Source organism: Epinephelus moara, chromosome 3 (genome assembly GCF_006386435.1).
Source record: "Epinephelus moara isolate mb chromosome 3, YSFRI_EMoa_1.0, whole genome shotgun sequence".
In the NCBI taxonomy this organism is placed as follows: domain Eukaryota; kingdom Metazoa; phylum Chordata; class Actinopteri; order Perciformes; family Serranidae; genus Epinephelus; species Epinephelus moara.
Window position 1 is genome coordinate 10,575,806 of NC_065508.1, and position 13,886 is coordinate 10,589,691.

Here is a 13,886-nt window from a genome sequence, read left to right on the forward strand (position 1 = left end):
ATTCTTGTCCCTTGGTTGACTTTTCCCTTCTCAGTGCCTTCTTATTTTAGGAATTTAAATCAGCCTAGAAGTGCTTCTGTGTTCCCGAATTGTGTTGAGAATCTGTGTTGATAAAAAAATACACGGTAAGATTTCTCTTTCTCATTCTGTTATCGTCTTTGTTCTCAGACATATCTGCCTCTCCGACAGTCAATAAGAGTAAGACCAATGAGAACCTTCTCAATTCAAGTCGCCTTTCCACCTCCAACTGCAACAGCATTTATCACCCAGACTCAAACTACTACCCATATACAGGCTCTCCTAAAGGTACTGCTCCCTGTTGTTCTGAAACACACAGTCCTGTACACGCACACATATAGAAACCTGCATTTACTCTTTTACCTCCCAACCCTTTTGCCTTTTATTTCCTCCATCTCTCCTTCTAGTCTCCAGGGTGAGGAGGTTTTCATCCGGAGGAGAGGAGGATGGATGGAATCACAATATAAACAAGGTAAGAAAGGAAGACGTTCTCCTGCTTCTCCCTTTTATATTTTAAGTGTTTGTGTGTTAATATTTAATGAGCTACTTAATTAAATGCTTCTCTCCATCCTCGCCCACTGGACATGATACAGAGTGATGCTCCTCTCTCCTTATGTCGCCTCAAATTCATTCCTCTATCTGTCCAAACAAAAACCGTCACCTTTTCCTGTCTTATCTCGCTTTATTCCGTCACCATCTATCCACCCCTGCATCCATCCATCCCACTCAACCAACCCTTATTGCTCCATCTATCTGGTCCCTTTATTTAACCCATCCTTCTGTTCCTCCTTTCCACTCTCCCTTCCTTCTGCCTTCTCTGTGCTCCCCACAGGGAATTGGCAGGATGATCCTGAAGGAGGAGATGAAAGCGCGGTCAGGTTGTCACGACAATGACCAGTGGGGGAGCAGACGCAGTTCCCGCTGTAGCAGCAAGGAGGCGCTAAACAATCTGGCATATGGCTCTCTCAATGGCTGTAAGTCTGCGGTCCTGAGCGTGTGTGTTTGTTTTTTGTCAGCTCCCAAATCTGTCAGTAAGGGTTGATTTTTGTATATTTACTCCATTTACTTCATGTTACATAGGGCATGATTGTGTTTCTTGTTCTGTTCATATAATCTGTATTGTTTTAACTATTGTAAATCATGCTAAAATGATGATGCTAAGCAGGTATACCAACCTAGTTTAGCATGTTAGCATGCAAATGTTAACTAACTAACACTGAATACAAAGTATAGCTGAGGCTAAAGCTTAAGTTCTGATCTGATGATGGCACTCAGTGTGAAATGGGCAGACTCCATGACAGCTTTTAAAGCTGGGGTAGGCAGAAAACTGGAAAACACAAAAAAGGGGGCACATTTTAAAATACCGTACACCCTCCTGCAGCTCTCCATACTAAGTTCTTAGCCCCCTCTCACCATATGCACGTACTTGTACAGTTCATTGTAGAGTTGCGTTTGAGACAAGAATCGGCTAGCTAGCCACCCCAAGGTCCTTCGGTCTCACTCCCTGCCACTGTGGACTGCCTCCCTAGGAGGAGAGCTAGCCATAGTTTGGGGAGACTGACCCTCAGTTGGTGGCTGTAGCAGCTTGAATTCGGCCATCAAAACCCCCCCAGCATTGAGTGTCACTACAGTCTGGTGGACGGAGGTAATGCCGGGTGTAACCTGTGTAACAGCAGCAACAGAAAGTTTGCTGATCCCATGGGAAGTTAGGGCTACAGGACTCTGTGCACATGAATCTGTGTTTGTAGAACAGCCAATAAGAAAGCCCTTTATCTGAAATGACCTGTGATTGGCCAAAGTCTGACATTACAGGCTGGATTTTCTACAGCCTGAAAACTGAGCCCAGGGGAGAAGGAGGTTAGTTTTATCATTAGAATATGCTCAGAGGTTATTGTTGGATTTTCCACAATGACACCAGAATGAAAGTGCGTATATGGCTTTCTGATTTTTAATTTTTCTTCTGTACATCTTTTACACTTAAAAGCACTATGTGCTTAAGATTGAAATGTGCTATATAAATAAAAAATTAGTAAAGGTTTATCCTGACACGTGTGTATGAAATTTCATGGCAATCCATTAAACAGTTGTCAAGACCTTTCACACAAAACCTCATGGGGGAGCTGCAGGAAAAGTCAGACGATCACTAAAGTCAGCAGGCTTCATACTCTGGCCACTATAAATGCCTTTACTGAATTCCACGAGAATTCAACAAATAGTTGTTGAGATATTTAAGTCTGAACCAAAGTGGTCGACTGACACTGACATTGCCATCCATAAAGCGACGCTGTTACCATGGCTAAAAGCTGATCTAAAGAACTATGGCAGGCTCTGCTTTGAAAAGTGGTTGTCAACACAGTAAAGTAAGTATAAACCTGTGAACACTGACATGGTCCTTTAAGGTTGAAAGAGGACTGAGACTGTGGTCTAGGTTCAAGACTGAAATAGGATCAGGTTTCAGCCAGGGTAATGCTGATGATTGGGCTGCAGTGGTGAAGGTTAGAGGAGATTCCCACTTCTGTATTAACTCTCCCATTGATCCCATTCCTCATTGCATTCAGCACGAGTAAGGGCGAGACAAAGATGGAGAGACTCTGAGAGAGAGGGAGAGAGAGAGTGTTTAGGTGGAGGTCAGATGGGAATAAAAGGAGAGGGTGTTATAACAGGAGAGACAGAGAGAGAGCCAACGAGATAGAGAGTGAATTAAATTTAAAAGAGAGAGGCAGTGAGAAGCTAAAGCAATTTGGAGCTGTTCAGAGAAGATGTATGACATGAAGCCAAGAGGTAAATCAGGGTCAGAGAGTGGTGGAGAGGGAGAGAGGGAAATGAGCTGTGTGCTCAGGAGGTCAGACAGAGAGAGGTGTGGATAATGTGGGTGTTAGGTGCTGCGTAATCACTGTGGGTTTATAGAGTCTGGTGTTATTATACTGATTAGAAAAGCACCGAGAGTTGTGTGCTCATCTATTCTTCAGAGGAGGCTAATTCCAAAATGGGATGTCCAGGGTTTGATAGAAGTGACATGTACTCCTACTAAATAATTGACACTTGGTGACTTCATTTACTGCAACAGATTTATGTCCATCTTTCAGCCGCACTGTCAGAGTGGCTCTAGTACTTTTTTCCAGACTGAAATATCTCAGCAAGTATTACATGGACATTCATTCATCCCAGAGGATGAATCACCCTGACTTTGATGATCACTTGACTCTTCCTGTAGTGCTACCACGATGTTCACATTGTGGTTTCAAATGAAATATCTCAACAACTATCAGGTGGGTCGCCATGAAATTTGGTACACACATTCATGTTCCCCTCAGGATGATTTGTAAAAATTTTAATGATCCTGTCTAGTGTCATCTTCAGGTCCACATTTTATTTTATCCAATACTTCCATTCATGATCAAATACGTACAAAACTATAAACATTCCCATCAGCCTCAGCTGTGCTTTGTGTTAAGGGCTAATTAGCAAATGTTAGCATGCTAAAATACTAAACTAAGATGGTGAGCATTAGACCTGCTAAAATATGGACATGTTAGCATCGTCACTATGAGCATGTCAGCATGAAGTTATCATTTGGCTCAAAACACCACTGTGTGTGAGTGCGGCCTCACAGAGCTGCTACATTAGACTCTTAAGCCCCGTTTCCAAAAAACACTTTCAGTATGGTACCTTTGGAACCAAAACTACCCTTCAGACATGGTACTTAGACCCTAGCATTTCCACTGCAAACAGTACCCTTAAATGTGGGCGGAGTTGTTGTCACTCACTGCTCCGTCCAGCATTCACTGTATTTCCTCATCAGCGTGACACAAAAGGAAGTATACACCTCATTTATCGTCCACAGAACGAGGCTGCACGCCAACATTTTCTGAACACAATAAAACAGGCTGCAGTGAAGGTCTGTCTCCATGGGATATTTAAAAATAGCAGGGTTTCGTATTTAGTTCTTCCCAGGCAAGCTTGGGGGTTTAGTGTTGTCAGAGCTCACAGGAACGACACTCTGCAATGCTTTTTTTTTCCCAGAGTGAAGAATAGAATATATATAGTTCACACAATCCGGTCGAAATTAAAATATATAAACACTCATTATTAAAAGTGTATGTCACATAAAAAACTTAAGTAATGGTCAAAGCTGTCACAGTAAAATTTTAGTTGATTCACGTCATCGGCTCGTGCATTGAGTAACATTTCAAGTTAATGTCCCACCTTAAAAGTCGCCGGCAGTCGGCCCAGTGAATTTAAAAACAATTTTCTCAGACTGTAGCTGCTGCAAGAGGCAGCAAAACATCCTTTCATTGTATAGTTATAGGTTACTAATGTATGTATCTCTCCATGGTATTAACAGTGGTTACATGAGCCTCAAAACCAGCCACAACTCAGCCCTGAGCAGAGTGACCGTCCACTATTGACCAATCAACGGACTGCGGTGTTCACAGCTCCACCTTTTAGTACCAGATCTGTGTGCTAGGTACCCCAACTGAACTGAACCATACCATACCGCACTGTGTGGTGGAAACAGGGCTTTAGTCTTGTTACCTAAGCAATTATTATGATAAAAAAGTCTTTACAAAAATAAAAGTTCTATTCCCTATCCCATGTGTCTTATTCCAGCAACTATGTTTGAGAAAAATAATCCCAGGCTGCAGCACAGTCCATTAAAATTACAAAGTTCACTGGGTGGATGCATAAACATATGCATTTTTAACATGAGTGGCCCGATGCTGCATGGCCACGCTGCTTCATATTTTATACGTTGTGTAGGTCGTGATGGTGATTTGTCTGCATGTTGATGCCGTCAGGGGCAGATCTTCACACAGCTGATGTTTTATAGATGTCCCACAACAGCTGGCCTTCTTTATTTCCCTTCCACTAAAAAATAACTCCCTCATTTCAGTTTGCTGTTTGTCCTCATACTCTTACTTTGTGACAGGTTTATGAAATTAACAAAGTCTCACATACTGTGCATGTTTACACAGTCACAGTGACACTAATGAAACCAGTGTTTAAGTAAGGTTTACATCTGCTAATGCTTCATCAAGAAGTAGAATGATTGTAATTGATTAGGATCACAAAGTTTTGGGGCTCAAGACACTAAACTTTTGTTGCAAGAGATTTTATATTGTCAGGGTGTATCACTGATGAAATGAATATAATGTCCCGTGTGTTTTACCTGCTGTCTGTCTCCCTCCATCTCTCTGTCGTCAGCTCCCAGGTCCGTCTACAGCGCAGACAGCGGTGAGTGGTTCATCAGTGCGTTTTGATCTCTGAGGTCATCTCAAGGGGACGGGGACAAAGCGCACCGTCTTCCCTTTGATCCCCTCCATCCTGTTGGATCTGCTGTGACAGCGGCAGAGCTTTAAGTGGAAGATTGTTATCAACTCACACACACACGCACACACACACACACACACACACACTCCTCTTTTTCTTTATGGTTACAGGTGGGAAGATGAATGGCGCTGTAGCTTAGACCCGCATTTAGCAGCTTTTCTTTAGCAGCGGCACTGATCCAGGATCACTGACCTGAACCCCTCAGCCATCTGTTTCCACAACCCACAGTTACACACTACACTTTTGATTGTAAAGATAGATGTGTTCACAAGATCTATGAGATCATATTGCCCACACTTGGCCTTTAAAGGTGCATTTTGTAGGATTCAGGGGGATATATTGGCAGAAGTGAAATATATTAAGTATGTTTTCTTTGGTGTATAATTACCTGACAACAAGAATCGTGTTTTCATTATCTTAGAATGAGCTCTTCATATCTTCATAGGGAGTGCGTCCTTGCCTATGGAGATCTCCATGTTGCACCGCCATGTTTCCACAGTAGGCCAGAGCGGATGAACCAAACACTGGTTCTTGATAGGGCCATTTGTGTTTTTGCATCAGCTGCAGTAGTTAGCAGCCCCTCTGCAATGAGCAGCGTCAGAAAAAAAAATAATAATAATAATGTGAAACTGTTTAATTCAGTTTTAAGTGGCGTACACCGCTTTTAGGCCTCGTTTTGTGCGTATGCAATGTTTATAAATGATACCCCTGGTATGTTGGTTTTGTAGACAAGGAGATCTCTGTTCATAAATTCAGCTCCTGGTAAAAATCTTGTAACAATGAACACTAAAGGAATCCTAACCAGGAGTTCATGCTTGGCACATGGGAGAACTGTCAGTTGTCCTTCCTGCTAGATGCTTCTAAATCCTACACACTGCTCCTTTAAACGCCTGTTATGCAGCTGCATATTGTAAAATGTACACACTGTGTTATCTGGTGATCTCTTCACCATCTTTTTGATGCTCCTGCATTGATTTGAACCTAATAACATTCCAGCGTGGCCTCCAAATATGTTTTTGAACATCATAAAATAAAATAGAATTGCATTCATAAATTGCCGTGGTCATGCCGTTAGAAGAGAATAACCGATCAATAACTGCAAATTGCTCTTAAACCTTAACTGCGATGATTTAAATGGCAGCAGAGCTTTCAGGCCAGCACTTGTACTATAAAGACATTGATAAATGAGATGCTTAGGGTATTAGTTTTCACAATGTTTGGCATCAGGGCACACTTTGATGAAACAACTATATTCCTGAGACTCACACCACCGCTAATCTACGAGGCCGTATCTCATTTCTTTGTTGAGAGAGGGAGAGTTGTAGATGACAAACCCATTATAGTTTGGCGTCTCACACACGCTGTACAGTAGCTCTACACACACACACACACACACACACACACACACCGGCCAGTTTTCCTCTGCATCATGATGTTTCATCCCGGCTCTTTGACATTACTGTGTAATTTAATTCCCTTCAACACCAGAGTGAACAAGAGAGAGAGAGAAAGACTAAAAGAGAGGAGAGAGAGGGCAGAGCAAGAAAGCAGAGGAGGGGAGGGGAGGGGAGGGAGGGAGGGAGATGAGCAAAAGACTGAGGAAGAATGAATGATGAAGCCAAGAAATGAAGATAGTGAAGAAGAGCCAAGTGAAAGTAGATGTGAGAGAGAATGACTCAAGAGGATTGCTGTGACTCAGCTGCCCTCTGCTGCTCCTGCTGAAGCAGTGCACAACACAAATAAAGGCTTGCCAAATGATACTGGTGGTTACCAATGGTTACTTGAGAGATGCAACCATGCTGGAGGAGTGACAGCAAAGGAAGAATGTATTAGAAAAGATTAATGTTGCCGTTGTGGTAGTAGAGTGTTTATATTAAAGTATAAAATGGTGAGGGGAAGCAGCAGTGATATCACATTACTCCGTTACTCAGGGAGTAAATGTAAGAGCCAGAGGCTGGAGCAACACATCTGAATGATAAAAATGTCAATCTGGTTTTGCCAATCTTTGAGTCATCTGAGCCACATTTCTTAATTTGTCAGGAGTCTGGCAGGTGGGTGTTTGGGAGGCAGTGGTAGCCTTGAGCTTTAAAAGGCTGTCAAAGTATTCCTTTGAATTCTCATACCAAACGGGAGAGACTGTTTCCCCAGTGTGATATTCTCTAACTGTATGACAAAGATGTTGGAAACCCTTTTCTAATCCTTCAGCAGCTGTCAGTATATAGACAGTATAAAGATATAGTATACTGCGCTCATTCACAAACTGAGAGTTCATGTATTATTTTGTATAATTCCATGTTTGTTTATGGTTATGTGTTTGTATTTGTTCTTCCAGACTCATACATTGCCAAATCGTCCTCGTTGCCAGGCTACGGCAGAAATGGACTAAACAGGGTAAGCAATCGTGCTTACTGGGTGTGTGTGTCTGTGTGTGTGTGTGTGTGTGTGTGTGTGTGTGTGTGAGACAGAGAGAGAGTAAGACAGGCATGGCCATTCACTAAATCGTAAGCTATGGCAAAGTCCTTCATTTGCCGCTCAACCCTTAAAACTCATTTGTATCAGTTTCCTTCCAGAGGCCAACTGAGACAGAAACTAATAACTTCTCCTTTGATGTGCTGCTCCGAGCAGGTTCACCAAATCTACCTCAGATTTGGTAGAAAAAGTCTAAAGACCTTGACTTAGTAGTGAGGCTTTTGCATTTTAATCAAACACTGTTGCCAACCTTGAAACAGGAAGCAGTATTTTAGGGGCTAGGGGTGCTTTAAAGTCATGAAACTTGGCACATGCAGCAGAAGTGTTTAAATGTGTTATCTAATGTGATATTTGTGATTGGGTTTGCCAAGGGGGCTTGACAGCACCACCTTCGAAATTTCAACAAAGAAGCCAACACAGTGTTGTTTGATATCAGACAGAATTGTCAAGTCGTTACACTCCATTTCCGTCTTCAGTGTGACATCTGCTTTTCCACCAGTTTCCATGGAGGAGAGCAATTTGATTTTTCCAAACCAATTATTGAAGGCCAACGTATCCGCCTGAATCTAATGTCATTTTAATTCCACACTGATGCATAGCCATGCCAACTTACCTGTTAAGAGTAGAGCAAAGTAAAACCATCAATGATGTCTGGAGGACATATTGATGTAGATCACACTGGATAGCAGCGTCTGTCTTGTCTGTAGTAATAAATAAAATTAAAACAGACTAATCAAAGTGACATATAGCTTAAACCTTACATATACAGAAGTTATCACACAATTCATGTACCAGGATTTAAACTGATTGTGGTTCTGGATTAAGAAACAGAAAACAAAAACAAAAACTGTATCAGTTAGTATCCTTCCTCCTGTATTGTCTCTTTCATTAACTTTTGTTTAATTGATTTCTTAAATCAATGTTTACTTTTGATTGGTGGTTTTAATTTAACAATGCCAGACGAATCAGTCAATTCAAACTCAATATACAATCTATACAAAATTTGGCAGGCACATGTATCACACTGACACTTAAAAAAACATCACTCGGGGCCATGCTGTAAACCCAAAAGAAAGAGTGCAATTTTAGGGATTTTTTTTTTTTACCATTTCCAGGCGCTTTACTTCAACAAACCCCTCCTTTGGATTTCACCAGATCAATCTGAAATTTGGACAGTGCAATCTAAAGACCTTTGCAATGCTACATTGCAAGATTTTCAGTATTCGTGGAACAACATCACCGTGTCATTGTAGTGAATTAGCATGTTTTACCAAGACACAGGACGTTGTTGTATACTGAATGCACATTGTCCAATCTGCCCCAAAGTGTGAGTCCAGGCCTGAAGACGTCTACATTTTGATACTGACTTATAGTCATAGCACCACCTACTGGAAACAGGAAGTAAGCCTTGTGTGACAAACATTCAATTTACATGAGTTTTACCATGTCTAGGGCTTGATATACAGCAACACATTGCATGTATGGTGCAAAATTTGCCAAAATTTGCACTCCACTCAGATGCCCAATGGTCACAGAAATGCAGACACAAGTTCACCTCTAGTGCACCGGGAAGGTGCAAGCACCGATTCATCGCTGCTTGCAGCTTTATCTTTGTATTTTAGTAGTCAGTTTGATATTGAAAGAGCGCACTGATGGGACATTTTATAGATGCAGTATTTGAAGATTTTTGTCTCTTTGCTGGATCCCTTCCCTTCATTATAACAATGAAGCACAATCTCTCAGTCCATGTTTGCTAAACTGCTCTTGTTGTGTTCTTGCAGCCTGGGAGTGCGAGCGCAGATTATTACCAGTATGACAGCAGCAATGCAGTTAATTGGCAGATCAGAGGTAAGCCTATTGTACAGTTTAAATCTGATTATCCCCTGTTCTTCTAGTTTTCTCCTGACTTACCTCCCCTGTCTGGTACATGTCATTCAGTGTTATTCAGAGTGTATATAATGATGGAAGACAGATACAATGGTGAACATGACTGATACTGTATTTTCTCTTCTCCTTCTCTTTCAGAGTACAAGGTAAGATGCTCTTGCCAAAGCTAGACAACTGTTACTGAGCCAAGAGTGAAAAGTCTGGATCAATAGATAACAGATAAGGATGACGTGTTGCCCTTTTAAAGTTCATATTGAATGGTGAATTCATCTCACTCAGTGACACCCACATGTGAAGATGACTGACTCATTTTATTGACAGCAAAGTAAAAAAAAAAACATTTACAGGATTCTGAAAACAAGTTCAGCAGCTTCATTGGAATTTTGTGGAAATGGTAGTTACACTACATCTCATATTATTATTCTTCCTTTAAGAATAATGGGAATGGGTTGTAAGGAATGCTTGAACACACTTCTTTTATCAGTCCAACAACTGATTTACAAACCAAAATATAGATTCAAACATTCAAGGGTCAGCAGACTTTAAATTTGTCAAACATTAAATGCAGTTTTTTTTGTCATTTTGTGAGTGATTGGAAACAGTTGGGAACAATTCTTCATCACTTTGAGGTCGAAACTCTGAAAAAATAAACAATGATTTTTCTCCTCTATTTATTAAGAAGAAAAACAAGTGCCGTGTCAGCACAAAAATCGGATATTTCCTAATCTTTCCCTCAGTGGGAGACTTATATCTGCATGAATAATTACACTAAACCAAACAGAGACTTAATCAATTTTTCTAATTTATTTTAACCAAAAGCAGCATTGTTGTCAGTGCTGCTCTCGGCCACTAGAGGGTGACAGAGGTAATGAAACTCAGTCTGCCTGTTTTTATGGTGCTGAAACATTTAATACAAGTTGATTGGGACTTTTTTAGTGGTGCATTTGAATCATGTTGTGAATAAACTTCCTTGGTAAACAATTTATGACATGCACAAATAAATAATGACATCACGAGTGAAAGTCCCTCAAAGGAGCATCTGATTGCAAGTAAATTTACAGTCTCAGTGTTCAGGGAACCATGCTTAGTCTTTGAAATGTAATTCACATGTTGGCCAAAGCCTCAGTGGTGCATTTTGTTGCAGGAAGTTGATTATATTTATGTCTCTGTGTGTATTAGATCTACCCATATGAAGCCCTAATAGTATCAGTCAGAGGACAGCAACGTCTTCCAAGTGATGTGGACCGAGCCAGACTGGAGGTAAACTGCTTCAGGTCTCTTTTACAAAATCTCCTTCAATAACTGTGTTATAAAGACAGATAAGAGTATATGGAAAATACAGATAGGCCAGAATTTTTATCCATAGAGCCATGTCCAAAAGTGTTGATGAAAATCATTTCTGAAACAGACAGGAATACTTTGACGAAGCTATTTGAAGCCTATAAGCAAGTAGATACATTGACTTATCGTCTCTAAATTGCCGTCTCCTCTCTTCTCCCAGCGTCACCTCTCACCAGAGGAGTTCCACAGAGTCTTTGGCATGTCCATGTCTGCCTTTGATCATCTCGCTCAGTGGAAGAAGAACGAACTGAAGAAACAGGTCCGACTCTTCTGAGAAAATGAAGCAACAACCATCTAACCCAATGCAGGTCCACCGCCAACAGTGTGCTCTGAAACGTAGCCTCCACAGAGGCCTGCTAACCCTGACTGATTCTGTATCTCAGTGGAAGAGGAACTGGCAGGAATGAAACTCTTTCCTCCTGTTAGGTGGCAAAGCAGAGTTGTTGGCCTCCTGATCTTGTGTGTACTTGGACTTGTTAAGCGTTATGTATGAAGCCAGCCAAAAAAACCTGGAAGGAGAGGAAGGAGAACTGGAAGGAGATCATGAAGACTTTGAGAGGCAGCAGATGAGCCACGTCCGGACTACAACAGACAGAAAGCTAATCAGTTGAGGGAGTTGGCTGCTTCCCTGTCTCCTACCAGCAGATGGCAGTGTGGTAACAAGAGCACCAGGGTGGCAGTCAGATACATGACCAGGACAGGGGGACTGTAAGCTGAAGTACTGAGGGTCAGACACACTGCGCCAAACTTGAATTCATACTGAAAATTAAGGAGACAGTTTGGGAAGTAAATTGGCTGCCTGGAAGACAGACTGGCATATTGTTGGAGGTAAAATGGATCCAGTTTTAATCACACAGACACTATCATCATCTGAAATTTATAAACTGATGAGAATAGTGTGACTCCCATTAACATTAGGGTTACTAAACATGACGCACACTTTTTTTTTTAATATTGTGCAAATACTGAAACCCAAAGTTTCTTTTTATAATACTGGCATGTAATTATTATTTTGATGTCAGGTTTTCTGAAGCCATACCAGTGTTTAGAGTTATGACACGAGCAGACTGTACAGGTCACTGAAGTGGTTTTTGAGATATGATGTGATCGTAAGGTTTATTGTGGATGGACTGTGTCATAGAAATCAGGTTTTAGAACTACACACACTTCAAAATAAGATCTCTGTGTTTTGCTTTTTTTATTTTAAGAAATCCACATTTTTGTCAATTCATACTCGCAGCTGAACTCGTGAATCAGCTCAGAATTTTAGCTGCTGGATTACAATTAAACCACACTGAGTCATGTTCATGTGTGTGATTACAGCAGATGACGAACGGAGGTTTTTGTGGATGATTATTCAGACCCTCTGAGTAAAGAGAAAAAACAATGCTCAAATGAAGGAAGGAAATATGAAGAGGTGAGGGAATGAAGGATGGAGAAAAGGAGGAAGTAACATGAAGGAATGTGTGATGAGGTAACATACTGTAGAAAGATGCAAAAAGTAAAGAAGCAGTGACAAAGAAAGTTTTACCAATAGGCTGCAAGTGTCACATAAGTAAATTGTAAAGAAAGGATTTGAGTTTGAGATTAATAAGGTGTGAACTGAAACTAGTTTGATGGGAAGAGAAGGTGTAGGATAGTTTGAACTGAAAAGATTAGATAATGCTCTCTGTTACAGGAACTGAAGGTGTGTGTGAATATGTGTGTGTGGGGTTATGGATCTTCAACGATACAGCAAAGCACATTTACCACATTAGATGTGTTTAACTTATTCTTTATTTATCGGAGTACCATTTTTAATTTGCAAAGCCTTGTCTGTCAATACAACTTTGGAATAAATGATTCAAGTCAATCATCACTATTTTTATCATGTATCGTCCTCATTGTTATTTTTCATGACCCCTGAATGTGCAGCACATGACGGTGGTTGGGATATTGAACAGGCTGCTTTGGTTCAGGCTTGTAGTTTCTGGGTCAGCAGATTCTTGAGAGGATCCAAGTGGTTCTTCCAAGAATATCTGGAAATGTTGGACATTGTTGTAATTTGATTCTGAGCCATAATGTAATTTGAGGTAGCTCAGAATTTAAAGGAATACTTCCCCCACAAAATGACCATTTGTAAATCAGTTAGTCGTGCTATGTTACCTTGAATTCATGAAGGAAACTGTTTTTCTCACATGCCTCCATGGAACACAGTTTATGTTACAGACCAGCTCTGGTCTCCACTTGTTTGGTTCAGGAGGGAGCTCTAACATTCTGGTATTGTTTACTATGTTAGCACCACTAGCGGTGCTCACACTGCTAATGCTGGTGACATTGTCAACAATGCTAAAGGGGTTTTACAGCTCAAAATTAAGATGGGACAGCCTGGGGTGAGACCAGAGGGTGACCAGAATGTTTCCATATTGCTGTTGGGTCGAAACCATGGATGTAGTAAGGGATGGTGTTACTAATTGTAATGGCCGAATGAGTGGCGCGGCATGCTAACTAGCTCCTACCAGAGTCGGGTGGTGTGCAGTGCAGTAAACCATAGAGAAGCAACATCAGCCTATAGACCGACATGTGTAACTGGTCAAAAATATTTGCACTGTTTAACCTATTACTGTTTGACCTTTGACATCCCTGGTGAGTGTATTGATTTATTGATTGATTAGGGACCATGTTTAACAACACAAAACTATATCAAAACATCCTGGCACACAACTCGAGCAGTATAATCCAAGACTCAGTTATCCAGTCCTATGCTCAGTCCTTCGCAAACGTGTATTTTCACTTAAAGAAGTGCTGGAGTCTGGCGGGATCATATAAAATTCACTTTTAGTTCAGTTTTAGCGAAAATG

At 41.0% G+C, this 13,886-nt stretch overlaps 1 protein-coding gene across 2 annotated transcripts in view; it reads left to right on the forward strand.

Annotated features, from left to right (window-relative positions):
* The window catches only part of LOC126387707 (actin-binding LIM protein 3-like), a 60,210-nt gene extending 47,322 nt beyond the window's left edge, over positions 1-12,888 (forward strand). Inside the window, exons 15-23 of one of the 2 annotated variants that reach the window (XM_050040327.1) lie at positions 169-306; positions 426-490; positions 851-992; positions 5,224-5,253; positions 7,682-7,740; positions 9,600-9,666; positions 9,844-9,851; positions 10,885-10,965; positions 11,207-12,888. In XM_050040327.1, the coding sequence (XP_049896284.1) occupies positions 169-306; positions 426-490; positions 851-992; positions 5,224-5,253; positions 7,682-7,740; positions 9,600-9,666; positions 9,844-9,851; positions 10,885-10,965; positions 11,207-11,320 (704 nt within the window). In that variant the 3' untranslated portion in view covers positions 11,321-12,888. Of the gene's footprint in view, positions 1-168; positions 307-425; positions 491-850; positions 993-5,223; positions 5,254-7,681; positions 7,741-9,599; positions 9,667-9,843; positions 9,974-10,884; positions 10,966-11,206 lie in introns of those variants that run through there. The other variant, XM_050040326.1, reaches the window with a different exon arrangement.
* The last annotated feature ends 998 nt before the right edge of the window (positions 12,889-13,886 follow it).